The 15,933-nt window shown below is 36.1% G+C and overlaps 1 protein-coding gene across 4 annotated transcripts in view; it reads left to right on the top strand.

Moving 5' to 3' along the window:
* The first annotated feature begins 240 nt into the window (after positions 1-240).
* Ddhd2 (DDHD domain containing 2) overlaps positions 241-15,933 on the top strand; it is a 50,851-nt gene continuing 35,158 nt past the window's right edge. For 2 of the 4 annotated variants that reach the window (XR_013091183.2, XM_076853873.2), the window contains exons 1-14: positions 243-485; positions 710-814; positions 1,680-1,907; positions 3,206-3,396; positions 3,978-4,067; positions 4,504-4,624; positions 6,881-6,970; positions 8,105-8,240; positions 11,106-11,314; positions 11,608-11,675; positions 12,481-12,603; positions 13,863-13,958; positions 15,301-15,420; positions 15,533-15,688. Coding sequence is in view for 3 of the 4 variants with exons in the window: in XM_076853873.2 (XP_076709988.1) it covers positions 1,688-1,907; positions 3,206-3,396; positions 3,978-4,067; positions 4,504-4,624; positions 6,881-6,970; positions 8,105-8,240; positions 11,106-11,314; positions 11,608-11,675; positions 12,481-12,603; positions 13,863-13,958; positions 15,301-15,420; positions 15,533-15,688 (1,620 nt within the window). In the remaining variant the exon portion in view is untranslated. Of the gene's footprint in view, positions 486-709; positions 815-1,679; positions 1,908-3,205; positions 3,397-3,977; positions 4,068-4,503; positions 4,625-6,880; positions 6,971-8,104; positions 8,241-11,105; positions 11,315-11,607; positions 11,676-12,480; positions 12,604-13,862; positions 13,959-15,300; positions 15,421-15,532; positions 15,689-15,933 lie in introns of those variants that run through there. The other 2 variants (XM_076853874.1, XM_076853875.1) reach the window with 2 other exon arrangements.

Here is a 15,933-nt window from a genome sequence, read left to right as displayed (position 1 = left end):
AGAGGTTGCACTGGTTGATCTTGAACATTTCTTGTGCTGAAATTCAATTCTCCTTTAAAACTGTTATCCTTTATTTCTTCTCAAAGGCCTCGGGCCTCGGGTTCGGAGTACCGCACACCGCCTCGCAGAACGCCTACCTAGCGAGCTCCGCGCCCCGACGCCTGCCCGCAAGAGGAGCCACGTCTCGCGCGATCCCCTCCACCTCTCGCGACACTTCCTCCTAGATCCCCTGCGACCCTCCTTGCCCCACTAGTGGCTTGGGCGCGGCGCTCACAGCCACCTCACCTTGACTCCTGGCAGCCTGGCCCGCTACTCGCCCGCTGGGAGCGCGGTGGAGCTCAGGGCTCGGCTCGAGCCGGGTGGGGCTGCAGGCTCCGCCCTGCCCCGCCCCGCCTCGCCCGGGCTCCAGGGAAAGGCCGCCGCGGGGACATGTCGTGTTCCCCTCAGCGAAGGCAGCAAAGCGTGAGAGGCGGTGGAACTGCCAGGTGAGTCCGCCTCCTCGTTTTGGGGCTGGCGGCTGGGAGGTGGGCTGGAGACCCTGCGGAATGGCGAAACCGGGGGCGGAGGAGGACGCGTAGCTTCAGGCTAGGATCCGGCGACTGGGAGGGGTAGCCTCGGCTCCCGGGAAGTGGCGGGGCCCAGCGTATTGACTGCGCCCCAGGGAACTGGAAAATTCTCGTGTCCGCGGGTGGGTGTTTTTCTCTGCCAGGCTGGAGGAAGGAGGCAGAAATTAGGACCCCGAATTCTGAAGCCTTGAAACTGGGCGACAGAAGGCCTGGGTCCGGGGAAGAAGGGACCGGACGAGGTGGCTGAGGTAAGTTTGTGCTAGGAAAAAGGGCATTGGGCCGAAAGCCCGGAGGGCCTCCACTCAGGCCAGGTGTTTGCCATTCCGCTATGCCCCGTGCTGAGCTGCCGAGCTGCCGAGCTTTCTCACGCAGGAGCATACTTTTGATGCCTGCAGTCCTTGCCTCATTTTGTGTGTGTGTGTGTATAAGAGATAGAAACACATCGGTCAGATTGAGGGGAGGCTTTTGAGGTCCCACTGTTGCTTTCCACCTACGACTTGTACGCTGTGAGTGGGTGTGCGCATGCACATAGTGACCCCTGGCAAGGTTTGTGTTTGAGTTTGTGTCACAGCCCCTAATTAAGTAAGCGCGCTTCGAGGATTAATCACAATGATTGATTCTTAAGTGGATTGTTGTATTTTCTGTATTTTAAGATTCCAGTAAAGTAAATGCGTAGTGATAATGGCCCAGAGCCTAAAACCTGGTGTTATTAGAAATGGTTGTATATATTAGCTGCCTTTGGCACTAGGTTTAAACTGGAAATTGGGGTAAGATATTTTGTTGCAGTCAGTTTTGACCATTTTTTTCTTGTGTTTTAGGGTTTATTTTATAACTTGTAAGCCATGCAGTTAAGAGAGCATTGGGAGCTCAGTGCAAAATAGCTGATGTAATAGAAACATTTAAAGAATTTTCCCTTTGTTATTTTTATTCTAAATTAGGTAGCCTCTTTAGGTTATTTGTCCTCACCTCCAGAAGTGACTTCTTAAAGTGACCAGTGTGTGTGTGTGTGTGTGTGTGTGTGTGTGTGTTTGTGTATGCATGTGCATAGCTTTAGCAATTACATTGGTGATAGAGGAAAAATGATTTCCTGATAGTTTTTATCTTGTCTTTTAGAGGGCGAAATGTCATCTGTGGAATCACACCAGGAGCATTTGTCTCAGTCAGATCCTTCCCCATCACCAAACTCATGTAGTTCCTTTGAGCTAATAGACATGGATGCTGGCAGTTTGTATGAACCAGTTTCTCCACATTGGTTTTATTGTAAAATAATAGATTCCAAGGAGACATGGATTCCTTTCAACTCTGAAGATTCACAACAACTGGAAGAAGCATATGGCTCTGGTAGGATGATAATGATGGCTTGTAATATAGACTCATCTCTAACTATAATGTAATAACTTTTATAAAGCACTATTAAAAGTACATTTTAGCTTTTTCCCATTAATTAAACAAGTGCTTTATCACTAAGCTATACCTCCAGCCCCAGTTAAGTAGAATTTTTATATCAGAGTTCCATATTAGTGCCCAGCTAATCATTTATAATATTCAAAAACTTGCTCTGTATCTTGAAAACAATTCCTGTTATAATTTCTGCATAGTTATCCAGTAATTTTTTTTTTTTTAAACTGGGGATTGAACTCTTTAGGCTACATCCTCAGCCATATTTTATTTAGACTCAGGATCTCACTGAGTTAGTTGCTTAATGCCTCCGCATTACTGAGGCTGTCTTTGAACTCATGATCCTCCTGTCTCAGCCTCCTGAGCTGCTGAGATTACAGGCTTGTGCTACCACACCTGGCCTAGTAATATATTTTTTAAAATATTTTTTTAGTTGTTGATTGACTTTTATTTTATTAATTTATTTATATGTAGTGCTGAGAATTGAACCCAATGCTTCACACATGTGAGACAAATGCTCTACCACTGAGTCACAACCTCAGCCCCCAGTAATATTTTTATATTCTAACTTGTGTTTCAGTTTTGGTTAATCAAGGTAGGGTAGAAGAATTTCAGAAGAATGAACTTTCTTATGTGTTGTTTTTTTCTTATTTTATGATACAGGAATGGTGCTAGTTACACTATGTCATCATGATTGACATTAAGTTGCATTTTTAGTTCCTTAAACCAAAAATTTGGAAAAAAGATGCTTTTTGTTTTTTGGTACTCGAGATTGAATCCAGGGCCTCACACATGTTAGGCAATCACTCTACCACTGAGCTACACCCTGAACCCCTAAACTCCTTTTTAAAGAGGTATTATTATCTTTCCTTAGAAACAAAAGCAAAACTGCATAGTATTTTTTTTTCATGTTTCATTAAAACTAGGAAAAAGATGTGTATTAAATTTCTTTTAATTTTTTTTTAATTGTAGGTGGACATAATGCCTTTATTTTTATTCATTTATTTTTATGTGGTGCTGGGGATCAAACCCAGTGCCTCACCCATACTAGGCGAGCACTCTACCACTGAGCCACATCCCCAGCCCCTCTTTCTTTCTTTTTAATGTTTAGCCAAGTAGAAACTATTCCATGTGTTTCATAATATTAGAATATAACTTATAATTATATTTTGGGAAATATATTGTGAAACATGTATTTCTTTTCCCCTTTCAAATTCTTTTTGTTTTCTGACTTTTAATAGGAAAAGATTGTAATGGGAGAGTTGTCCCCACTGATGGGGGCAGATATGATGTTCATTTGGGGGAGAGGATGAGATATGCTGTGTACTGGGATGAACTTGCATCAGAAGTGAGACGATGTACTTGGTTTTACAAGGGAGAAAAAGACAATAAATATGTTCCCTACTCAGAAAGCTTCAGCCAAGTTTTAGAGGTTTGCTTTTAGCCTTTTTTACTTACCATTTTCTTCATTTTTTTCTTTTCTCATTTAATAATCTTTTCTTCCTCTTGTAACTTACTTTGTGAAATTTCCAGAGAATGTTTGGTTCTGCATCATATTTCATAGCATTTATTTTCACAAATTAATTTCAGGATAAAGTAGTTTTAATTTCAGAATTTAAAATAACATGGAGACTTTAGTATTCCCCAATTAAAATGTAAAAAATTTCCCTAAAGGTAATCATTTATAATATTTCAGCTATGACGGCAGGATCGATTTCTTTTTCTTTTTCTTTCTCTGAAAATTGATATTTGTTTTCTTTAAACTGGAGTAGAACATTACTGTTGCTGATAGAAGTATATAAAATGGTGAATAGTGATTGTGTAGTCTAGGTGACAGGAATGATTTTTTTTCTTTGTCCTATACTAATCTAATTTTAAAACAATCTTAAACTAAATTTGATAAATTGGAGAATGCTATTCTTATTGAAACCAGTTAATCGTGTAGTATTCTTGTAGTTAGTTTTAATAAAAAAGCTATTAGAGAAGTCTAATGAATTAATGTGTTCTTTTAAGGAAACATACAGGCTTGCTGTGACTTTGGATGAATGGAAAAAGAAACTGGAATCTCCAAACAGAGAAATTATTATATTACACAATCCAAAGGTAAAGTGAATTAAAGCATTTCTCTGATGTTGAGATTAAGGATTAATTACATTACTAAGGAAAACTTAATTGGCTTCTTTTTTTTATGGACTCTACATAGGATAACCTTTGGCAGATTTTATATTGAACTTATCATTATGAAACTTAGAGCCAGTACTGTTATTTACCCCTCTCAGCTTATACAAAAGAGTTTTCTTAAGCAAAATTATGTCAGTATGGATTAAGAAAATCACTGACACACTATGTGAGCATATCTTTCAGGTGTATATTTTAGTCCATATATTTTGAGGATTTTTATTTCAAGTTGTAGAAGTTGCATATCAAAACCCCAGTGGAGATTTGACTATATGTATTTAAAGATAGGTTACTACTCTTCGATATAATATAGAGATGTCTATAATGAAGACTATACTGCTGTGATCTTTTTCTGTTTAAGCTCATGGTACATTACCAGCCAATTGCAGGGTCTGATGAGTGGGGTTCAACACCCACTGAACAGGGTCGACCAAGAACAGTGAAAAGAGGAGTTGAAAACATCTCTGTTGACATTCATTGTGGTAATATTTGTTAATAATTTTTTTTCTTATATATTTATTTTTTAAAGTGTGACCTTTTTTCTATGGATTTGGATTATGTAAGGCTTAAAATGATCTTTAATCATATGGGCTTATTCTGAGATAAGGTTAGCATCCCTTCATATGCTAAGAGATATAAAACTTAAAGTTGCTGAGGACATATGTGCAATGGGTATAATTTGGTAGCATTAAATATAGGTGAACTGGTTATTTCACCTGCTAAACTAGAAATTTATTACTGGCTATTCCTATCTTGAAGTTTTTTTTGAGGGGGTGGGTACAGGGGATTAAAACCAGGGGTGCTTAATTACTGAACCACATCCCCAGCCTCCTTTTTTTTGAAAATTTTTTCTTTTAGTGTCCAAGGACCTTTACTTTATTTATTTATTTTTTAAAATTTATTTTATTTATTTTTTTTTAAGAGTGAGAGAGAGAGAGAAAGAGGGAGAGAGAGAGAGAATTTTAATATTTATTTTTTAGTATTTGGCGGACACAACATCTTTGTCTGTATGTGGTGCTGAGGATTGAACCCCGGGCCGCACGCATGCCAGGCGAGCGCGCTACCGATTGAGCCACATCCCCAGCCCTACTTTATTTATTTATATGCAGTGCTGAGAATCGAACCCAGTGCCTCACACATGCTAGGCAAGCACTCTACCACTAAGTCACAAGCCCAACCCCATCCCTTTTTATTTTTTATTTTGAGACAGGGTCTCACTAAGTTGCTTAGGGCCTTTCTAAGTTGCTGAGGGTGGCTTTGAACTTGTGATTGTCCTGCCTCGGACTCCCCAGCTGCTGGGATTACAGGCATGTACCACCATGGCCGGTTCCTTAAAGATTTTCAGCTAAGGAAAACCTTTTTTTCAGAAAGAACTTAATGATTATCTTTTGTTTTCTAGTCACTTATGTTATGATTGGTTTAACTATACTTAACTGGATTATAAAATACCTTTTATAGCTGGGTGTGGTGGTGCACGCCTGTGATTGCAGATACTTGGGAGCCCAAAGCAGGATGATCACAAGTTCTAGGCTTGCCTGGGCAACTCATTGAGACCCTATCTCAAAATAAAAATAAAAAAACAAGAGTTGGTGATGGATCTCAGAGGTAGAACTCTCCTGGTTCAGTCCCCAGTGCCACCAAAAAAAAGTTATATTGCAGAAGAAAGGATTTGTTTCTTAGATTGATTATAATTTTTAAAAGATGAGTTTAAATTTATTTTATTTTTATTTTTCCTATCCTCTGATACAGGGCCACTCTACCCCTGGGCTATATCCCTAGGCCCTTTTTATTTTTTGAGACATGATCTTGCTAAATTGCTCAGGTTGAACTTGGCGATCCTCCTTGCTCAGCCTCCTGATTAGCTGGGATTATAGGCATTTGCCAGTGTGCCCAGCTGAGTTTAAAATTTCAGGCTTTAAAGATATAATACAGGAGCTGGACACAGTGGTGCATGCCTGTAATCCCAGCGATTTGAGGCAGGAGAATCATGAGTTCAAAGCCAGCCTCAGCAATTTAGTGAAGCCCTCAGCAACTAAACTAGACCCTGTCTCATCCACTGAGCTGGGGATGTTGCTCAGTGGTTAAGCACCCCTGGGTTCGATCCCTAGTACCAAAAAATAAAAAGAGGGCTGGGGATGTAGCTCAGTGGTAGAGTGCTTACAGAGCACACATGAGGCCCTGGGTTCAATCCTTAGTATTACAAGCAAACAAAACGAGATCAAACATTGGTACAATTGATAAAAATTGATTAGGTATAAGTATTCTATTAATGCTAAATTGCCTGGATTTGGTGACTGTACTGTGGTTATGCAAGAGGATAGTCTTAGGAAACACACATATTAAAGCTTTAATTAAGTATACCTGATGACATATGCAACTTGCTCCCAAATGGTTCAGAAAAATACGTGTGTGCACACTTGCATAAAAAGAATAATAAAAAATGTGGCAATTATTTAAAAAGTTGAATCTGTAAAAATTCATGGGAATTTCTATACTAGTTTTTCAGTTTTCTGTAAGTTTGCACTTAAAGCGTCTTAAAAACCTAGAAACATTTTTCACAGACTTCGAGATAAAAAGAGAAACAAAGTAAAATCTGCATACTTTTAGTAAGTGGTTAAAATATAAGGCTATTTTGTGTATTTTAAATTATTATTTTAACTTGTTCACTGTGGATATTTGATTTAGAACACATAATTAATTATATAGAATAATTTTTTTCTTTTTAATTTTATTTATAGGGGAACCTTTACAAATAGATCACTTGGTTTTTGTAGTCCATGGGATTGGACCAGCTTGTGATCTCCGCTTTCGAAGCATTGTACAGTGTGGTAGGTTTGCAAAGCATGTACAGTTAGATCCTAATTAAAGGAACTGCTACTGTCAGCTGAGAGAAAGCTTTGGTCTGTTGTCTTAGCTACATAATAAGATTTAGAGAGCTAAAGACAGGCAACAAGACAGTAAAGCTTCCTAGCCTAGACCTAAAGTGCTAATAAATTCCTGAGGCTAATAGTTTATACTCTTAACTAGCAGTTCTTGAGTGAACAAACTCTTAATCCCTGTTTAAAAAAAAAAAAAAATTATGGTGTATTGCTCCTATTTCTAACCATTGCAAAATTAAAGGGAACCATAAAAATGATGAAGTTTAAAAGAATAACAAGCCTTACGCATTTTTTAATTCATATTTTGTTAAACCTCTTGATATTATAGTTGGAAGATTTAAGTCATTAATATAACTTGATTTTAAAAGGCAATATCCTCTAAAACTTGGTAGTAGCCAGAATCTGTTCCAGTTTTATTCTATTGGCTAATGGTTCTTAAAATCAATGCTATTCAAAATTCATTTTACATATTTTTAAAATCTAAGGTATTGGTAAGAACCAAAAAGAGGTCCTTCTTCTCCCTGGGAGGACTTACACTCTTCCTTGAAAGTGTCCCCTTTTCCCTTTTCCTATCCTTCAATAAACCTGGGGGAGGGCTGGGGTTGTAGCTCAGTAGTAGAGTGCTTGCCTAGCATGTGTGAGGCACTGGGTTCAGTTCTGAGCTCCGCATAAATGAATAAAATAAAGTTTGTTAACATTTTTAAAAAAAGAAAAAGAAAAAAAAAAGGGTGCCTGGGAAAAAAAAAGAACCAGAAAAGTTAGGATGGGAACCTGACTGTAAAATTGGTTGATATACAGTCAGTGTGATTTTTAAAAAATATTGAAATATTTTTTAATAGTTCCAATGACAAAGAAGTTTTGAAGTTAGTTTTTCTTTTGATGAAATATTTTGTATGGTAAAATCAAGTTTTATATAAAGGTAATATTTTTATATACACTCTTAATTTTCCTGAGTATTACTTTAGTATTTTTATGTTCTAAGCAAATGTAGTTAAGTGGTGTATTACTACATGATCTGTTGCGTTCTGAGTTGATGCTATTAATCGCTCCACTTTTAATGCATAAATTGATTTTCTTTTCTAGTTAATGATTTTCGCAGTGTTTCCTTGAACTTACTACAGACACATTTTAAAAAAGCTCAGGAAAATCAACAGATTGGAAGGGTAGAGTTTCTTCCAGTCAACTGGCACAGTCCATTACATTCTACTGGTGTGGATGTGTGAGTAATAACCTCATACCTTGAGTTGTTGACTATGATTGTAATGTTTTCTAATCATCATAAGGATATTTCTGTTATGGCTGACTGTAGAGAGAATTTATGAAATGCTCATCAGTTCTTTGTTGTATTAGCCCTGGTTAGAAGTACAGAGCTATGTATTTCTTCAGTGTGTTTTACTGATTCTGTTGTTTCTACTATTTTTTTTTTTTTTTTGTACTGGTGATTTAACCCAGGGATGCTTAACCACTGAGCCACATCCCCAACCCTTTTAACTTTTTATTTTGAGACAGGGTCTTGCCAAGTTGCTTAGTGGCTTGCTAAGTTGCTGAGGTTGGCTTTGTACTTGCAAACTTCATGCCTCAGCCTCCCAAACTGCTGAAACTACTGGTGTGAGCCAACATGTCTGATTTACTCTTAAAAGCTTCATTTTTTTTAAAGCATTAAAGCCAAATGTTACTTTCTTTCTATCATTTATTAGCATTTCAGTTTTCACATGTCGAAAGCCAACTATTCTCCAAGATGTACAAAATTTTGTTGCTACTTTTGTGGTGATATTTGAATAGTGGTCCAAATTTGAGGAAAAGGGAAGAACTCTCCCTAAATTAAATTATTAGCATTTATAATTTGAGGTATAATTAGTAAAGTGTTTTTAAGTAATAGCTTTTTTTCTTTTTTAAATAATTTTTAGTTGTATTTGGACACAATACCTTTATTTTACTTATTTTTATGTGGTGCTGAGGATTGAATCCAGGGCCTCACACGTGCTTGGTGAAAGTTCTATTGCTGGGCCACAACCCCAACCAACCCTTAGTGATAGCTTTTTTAAAGCTTAAGACCTTTAGTTTTGATTGTAAATTTTATGGTAGAAACAGAGAAGGTTGCCTTATACTGAGGATCTTTGGCTGAGTGCTCTCCAGAAAGAAGTATGTTCATAATATAGCTCTAGAATAGAACTAGAAGGGGCTTTACTAAGGTAAAGGAAATAGCATTGTTTTCACACTAGTTTTAGAAATGGCTTTTCTGATTCTGTGCCTGGGTTCTTTTAATACTCTATGATTCGAGTATGTTCCATGTTCCACGTACTCCACCATGATGTTGCTCTTACTAGTTATGAAGTCCATATTCTTTAACATTTGACCTAGCATTAGGAAGTTATAAAGGGCACATAGCCTTGTTCATTATTTGAGGAGTCTGTCAGAGAATTTTGAAAAAGCTTTAACTGAAATTTGGTTTAGACTATGTTACCTTTAGTCTTCCTTTGCTAAATATAAATTTTGTTTGCCTTTGGCATCTGATATTCTTTCCTTTTTCTGTTTTTAAAAATTCTTCATTGAGGGAGGGCACTGTTTCTTTTGTCATTCAGGGGTTAAAAAACAATGCTGGCAAACTGGTGATATAGCTTAGTAGTAGAGCATTTAGCAGGGGTGAGGCCTTGGGTTCTATGAATCCTAACTTGGGGGGAAAGAAAACTGAATCCTGAGAATTCTAGGAAAAGTCTCATATCTTTTCTTTTTTCCCCCCCAATATTTGTTTTTTAGTTGTAGTTGGACACAATACATCTATCTATCTATCTATCTATCTATTTATTTATGTGGTGCTGAGGATCAAACCTGGGGCCCTGAACATGCTAGGCAATCTCTCTACCACTGAGCCACAACCCCAGCCCTTCATATCTTTTTAATAAGCTTTTTATTAAAGAGAATTTATATACAAAAATAGTGTCTTTTATGAATCTTCATATACCAATTACCTAGCCCCAACAAGCTTAAATTCTTGGCTGCTTCTGCTCTGTCTTCTTGCCTCTCTCCAACATATTATTATTGTTTTTTTTTTTTTTTTAGTTGTAGGTGAACATAATAACTTTATTTTATTTATATGTGGTGCTGAGGATCGAACACAGGGCTTCACATGTGCTAGGCAATCGCTTTACCACTGAGCCACAACTCTAGCCCACTTATCATTTCATCACTAAATATTTCAGTTTGGGCTGGGATTGTGGCTTAGTGGTAGCGTGCTTGCCTAGCATGTGTGAGGCACTGGGTTTGACTCTCAGCACCACATACAAATACATAAAATAAAGGTCCATCAATGACTTAAAAAATATTTTAAAAAAATTTCAGTTTGTACATTTTAAAGGACTTTAAAAAAATTTAAGCATAACACCAATTTTATCCCTAAAAGTAGTTTTAATATCATCAAATATCTAATCAATGTTCGAATTTCCAGTTGTCTAATACATATAATTTCTATATGTACATACATACACACACACACACATAAATATGCACCCACATGTATTTTAAACTGAAACCCAAATAAGGCCCATAAATTGTAATTAGATGATAAGTTTAAGTCTCTCTTAATCTCTTGATTACCTCTATCCATTATTTTCTTGCTATTTATATTTTGAAGAAACTTTTAGGGTTTCTTACACTATGAATTTTGCTGGTTATCTGTTATTGGCTTCATTAAGCATATTTCTCCTTCCTCTGCTTTTCCTATAAAATTGGTGGTAGTTTTGCCTTGTGTGGCAGCACTTGCTTGTAATCCTGGTGTCTTCCGAGACTGAGGCAGGGAGATCTCAAGTTCAAAGCCAGCCTCAGCAATTCAGCAAGACTCTAAGCAACTTAGTAGTGATACCCTGTCTCAAAAAATAAAAAGGCTGGGGATGTAGCTCATTGGATAAGTGCCCTTGGGTTCACCCCCAGTAACAAAACAAAAACAACAACAACAACAACAAATTGACAGTAAAAAATTGGTAGTTGTTTGTTGTACCATTAAATGCTTGAGTCTAATTTTGAAGACTAAGCTAGATAATTACTTAGAAGTGGCTATGTAAAATAAAATATACTTTATTTTTTTCAGAGATCTACAGCGAATAACCCTGCCCAGCATTAACCGCCTCAGGCATTTCACCAATGATACAATTCTGGATGTCTTCTTCTACAATAGCCCCACCTACTGTCAGACTATTGTGGACACAGTAGCTTCTGAAATGAACCGAATATACACACTTTTTCTGCAGAGGAACCCTGATTTCAAAGGGGGTGTGTCCATTGCTGGTCATAGTTTAGGTAACAAATGAATTCTTTGTAACCAGGGAGGAATATGACAGTTTGAGAATACTTTTTTTTTTGATGCAGTGTCTTTTATCGTTATCAAATTCAGAGGTCTGAAAGTGGTCTATGATGAAGAATTTGGAAGGGTTGAAAGGGTGGTGGTGGTAATTTGGAAACATTCCCTTGCTTTGTAGATTTGCTTACATGTATAATTAATTGGATCATGCCTTTTTTTTATTTGTATAAAAGATAGCCATTTAGTGCTAATGCTTAGAAATTGTCCCTTCTTTCTTCTATTTTACTTATAGGTTCGCTTATATTGTTTGATATCCTAACAAATCAGAAAGATTCTTTGGGGGATATTGACAGTGAAAAGGTAATTTAGATGTTCAGTTAGGTTCTTAATGTAGTATAAAATATTAAAGCATTTTATATTTTTAGATTTATTTTTTGCTTTTAATTGAGTTTAGTATCATAACATGATGTTGAAATTTACATTAATTTTAATTTTAACAGGCTGGTAATTATCTTTCATTTTTGGGTTATAGAAGCAAGATAGTAATATGCATCTACAAATAGTTACCGTACTCTAAAATAATCATAGGTGTCTTTTATAAATAATCACTACTGATCTATTTATAGAATTATAGGATCATTGAACTAATTGGAGTTTGGATGAAAGAAAAATGAAGAATGAATTAGATGCAAATTGATATTATTTATAGAAATTCTGTTTGAAAGCAATGGGGGTACTTATGTTTAAACATACATTTTAATTAAATGAATTCCTATGAACATGTATTATTGATACCATTGATTTGGTACTTCACAGATACTATCTTGTATTTTTTCCTTTTATCTAAGTGTCCAATTCCTCCTAGAGGACCATGAGTTCTTCTTCCAGGGCAAGTGCTTTGTCTTAGACTGTGTTATTTCTTAAGCTCTGTTTCCCTAATAAGAGCTCAGTAAATACTTGTAAATTGTTCATTCCCTCATTCATTTAAAAATGTATTTTCTACTGAAGTTGCAAAAACTTGGAGGTTAGTTTTCATTTATATTTGCATAAGTAACTATTTAAAGTTAATATACATTACTATGGGAATTTAATATTTCAAATCACAAAATATTGTTTAAGGAAACAATGAATTTTGAGAATATAAGCTTTATGATTTAATTTTTAGGGTTCAGTAAATATTGCTGTGGATCAAGGAGATGCACCAACACTAGAGGAAGATTTGAAGAAACTTCAACTCTCTGAATTCTTTAATGTCTTTGAAAAGGAGAAAGTAGATAAGGAAGCTCTGGTAAAAATAACCTTTTAAAACTTTATACCAAACCATTTTCAGTATTTTTATTATCACATTTACTAAGAGTCTGCCCTTGCTTTTTAGTCATAAATACTTTTAGTCATAAATACTTCGGCATCATTAAAAATGTATTTAGGGACTGGGATTGTGGCTCAGTGGTAGAGTGCTTGCCGAGCATGCGTGAGGCACTGAGTTCAATCCCAGCACCTCATAAAAATAAACAAAATACAGGTATTGTGTCCATCTACAACTAAAAAATACTTTTTAAAATATTCTTTAGCACTGTTTATTTTTTATCATATAAAGTGGTCTTTGCTCTACAGAAGTTCAAATTTCAGTTGAGCCACATTGATATTCATTTAGCAATGGAGCAAACATTGGCACAACTTGGAGAAAATAGGAGGGCAAGAATGAACCTCTAACTGAACGTTAACTTTTGCAACTATTACTTTCTTTTACACTTTCATGATCTGTGTTACTATTTGCTTTTCTATGTTTCTGTTTTTCCCACTTTGGTTATGCTTTTTTCTAGTTTGTGATAGACATTCATTTACTTAATAGATATTTAGTAAATGTTTACTATGATGAGTATACTATACAAAGGACTAGAGGTAAAATGGTAATAAGACTGATATGGTTCCTGACCTCATCATGTATGTAGTTAGGAAGACACATTAAATAATGACACATATAATTAATTTCAATTATGGTAGGAACTAATAAGGAAAAGTACACAGGGATATCAGAATGTATAATAAGATGAGTTAACTAAGTCTTGAGAGGGCAAAGGAAGCCCTTCCTAATAAGATGAGTGGCAGTTAAGTTGAGGTATTGATTCTGTTTTGTGTTATGCTTCTATGTTGGCTATATTTTTTCACTTCTTGTGTCCATTAGGAGTATAATTCTCAGAAATGAGACATCTAATTGAGCATGGAAATCAAGAGGGTTTTTCTATCATGAAGTTAGTAGATATTCAGCTTCTCTAGATTATTGTTTTTTTAACAGTACAAAATATTATCTGTTGTTATCATTGACCGATTTTAGTTACTGACACTTTCTATTCTTCTTTAGGTTGTTTTATGAATAAAACAGTCTTTTCTTCTTGAAGTTATTAATGATGATGTACCACAAAAAAGCCACAGCAGTATAGAGCAAAGAACAACGGAGTGCCTAGATCTTATCCCTCTCAGGGAACAGGATATTTAATTGGTTTTATTTTGCCTAGAAATAAAAAATACTTGGTTTTCTATGCCTAGGCTTTATGTACAGACAAAGATCTTCAGGAAATGGGAATTCCCTTAGGACCAAGAAAGAAGATACTAAACTATTTCAGGACCAGAAAAAATTCAGTGGTATGTGCCCAACATAGCTCATTGGCCTAAGCAGTTCTTTTGACATCTATGGTGTATCCTTAAGCTTTATGAGGTATTTACTCTGAGGAGCTAAACAGTTTTTCTTTTCTTTCTTTTTTTTTTTTTGAGATGGGGTTCAGGTATGTTGCCCAGGCTGACCTAAAACTCCTGGGCTCGGGAGAGCCGCGAATCTAAGCCTCTTGAGTAGCTGGGACAATAGGGGCACACCACATGCCTGGCTAGCTAGGAAGATTTTGTGTTTTTTGGGGGGGACAGGGTCTCACTATGTTGCCCAGGCTGGTCTTGATTGGTGAGCCTCCTGCCTTGGCCTTTCCCAGTACCTGGGATTACAGGCACATGCCAAAGTGCCTGGTTTAGCTAAGCACTTTTGATAATTGATCTTTGGGTCTTCTTTTTGAAAATAAACACATTTTCTTTATCCAGAGCCTTAAAAATGTTATTAGCTTGGGGATTCTTACCTCCCCAGGATTACTCCTGCTTTCTGAAGAACCAACTTTATTGAGATAAAATTCATGTCACATATCATAAACGTCACCATTTTAGAGTGTGTATTTCAGTAGTTTTTAGTATATTCACAAGAGTTTTGTAATCATGAGCACTAATTCCAGAACATTTCCATCACCTTTAGAAGAAAGCTCATACCCATTTACAGATACTCCTTATTCCCTTCTGTCCCAGCTTCTATCAACCATTAATCTATTTCTGTCTCTCTGGATTTGCTTATTTTAGATATTCCATATAAGAGGAATTATATAATATATGACCTTTTGTGATTGATCTGTTTCATTTAACATAATGTTCTTAAAGTTTATCCCTGTTGTAACAGTTCCACATTGTTATTTTCTGGCCATTGTATTTCTTTCCATAGTTTAGTAGTTAACTCTTTTCCAAATTTTTAGCAGATGGCTCAGTTCCTTTTTTTAAGACCCAATTCTTGGTTCAGTATTTATTATATTCTGTACCAGTATGACATCTTGTCACAGAAGGTCATAGAACTCCTTAGCAATCCTTGACATTTCTTGCCACAATGCTTTGCTATTGTTTTTTCTCATAACGGGTGCATAAATTTTTCAGCTGCTGTCCAAAGGACTTTATATCCTCCATCATTTTAGAGCACACAGGGATGTTAATTTATAATTAAGGCAACTACTGTTGCTAGTGGTGTTATCTTTTTTTTTTTTTTTTGAGGGCTTCTTCCTAGAATTATTGGCTGCCATTTAAAGATGTTCCCAAGTATTCTTTCAAGCCAGTAGAAACCTATATAATCATTTGATTATTTTTACTGTATAGTAGCTCTACCTAACAATTGTCTGTTCTTTAGGGTATTAATAGACAAACCACACAGTCAGCTTCAGCAGTGAATATCTCCAAAGAATCTGAATTCTGCAGTAGTATTGATGATACTAGAAATGATGAATATCTAGATGTTGTCATTGGGCAGGTAACAATACTAATTCTGTTTGATTGTTTTTTTTTTATTGCTTCTATTGGTTTAGTTGGAACAGATGTAATTTTTGTTAGTAGTGAGAGATGCTTCTATTTGCTCCTTCCAGGTTTCTGTAAAATATCCCCGGCTCATCTATAAACCAGAAATATTCTTTGCCTTTGGATCTCCCATTGGAATGTTCCTTACTGTTCGAGGACTAAAAAGAATTGATCCCAATTATAAATTTCCAACATGCAAAGGTTTCTTCAATATTTACCATCCTGTAAGCATCCTACAGTTATTGTGGTTTTACCTGAACTTGAGGGCTTATTGATGAAGAACATGTGACTTTGTATTGTATTGATTTGTTTTTTTCTATACCATTGTATAGTAATGAGAATTTATTATAATAGTATTAATCTGGAAGTGGTGGGTCAGAACAACTGTACCTTTTTAAGAAATTAAGTGAACTTATAATTTTAAAAAAAAATTATTTGTAGTACTAACATTGAACATAGGGCTGCACAC

Source organism: Callospermophilus lateralis, chromosome 4 (genome assembly GCF_048772815.1).
Source record: "Callospermophilus lateralis isolate mCalLat2 chromosome 4, mCalLat2.hap1, whole genome shotgun sequence".
Classification (NCBI taxonomy): Eukaryota; Metazoa; Chordata; class Mammalia; order Rodentia; family Sciuridae; genus Callospermophilus; species Callospermophilus lateralis.
Note: the sequence above shows the minus strand (reverse complement) of the source record. Positions and strands in the feature narration are given on the sequence as shown.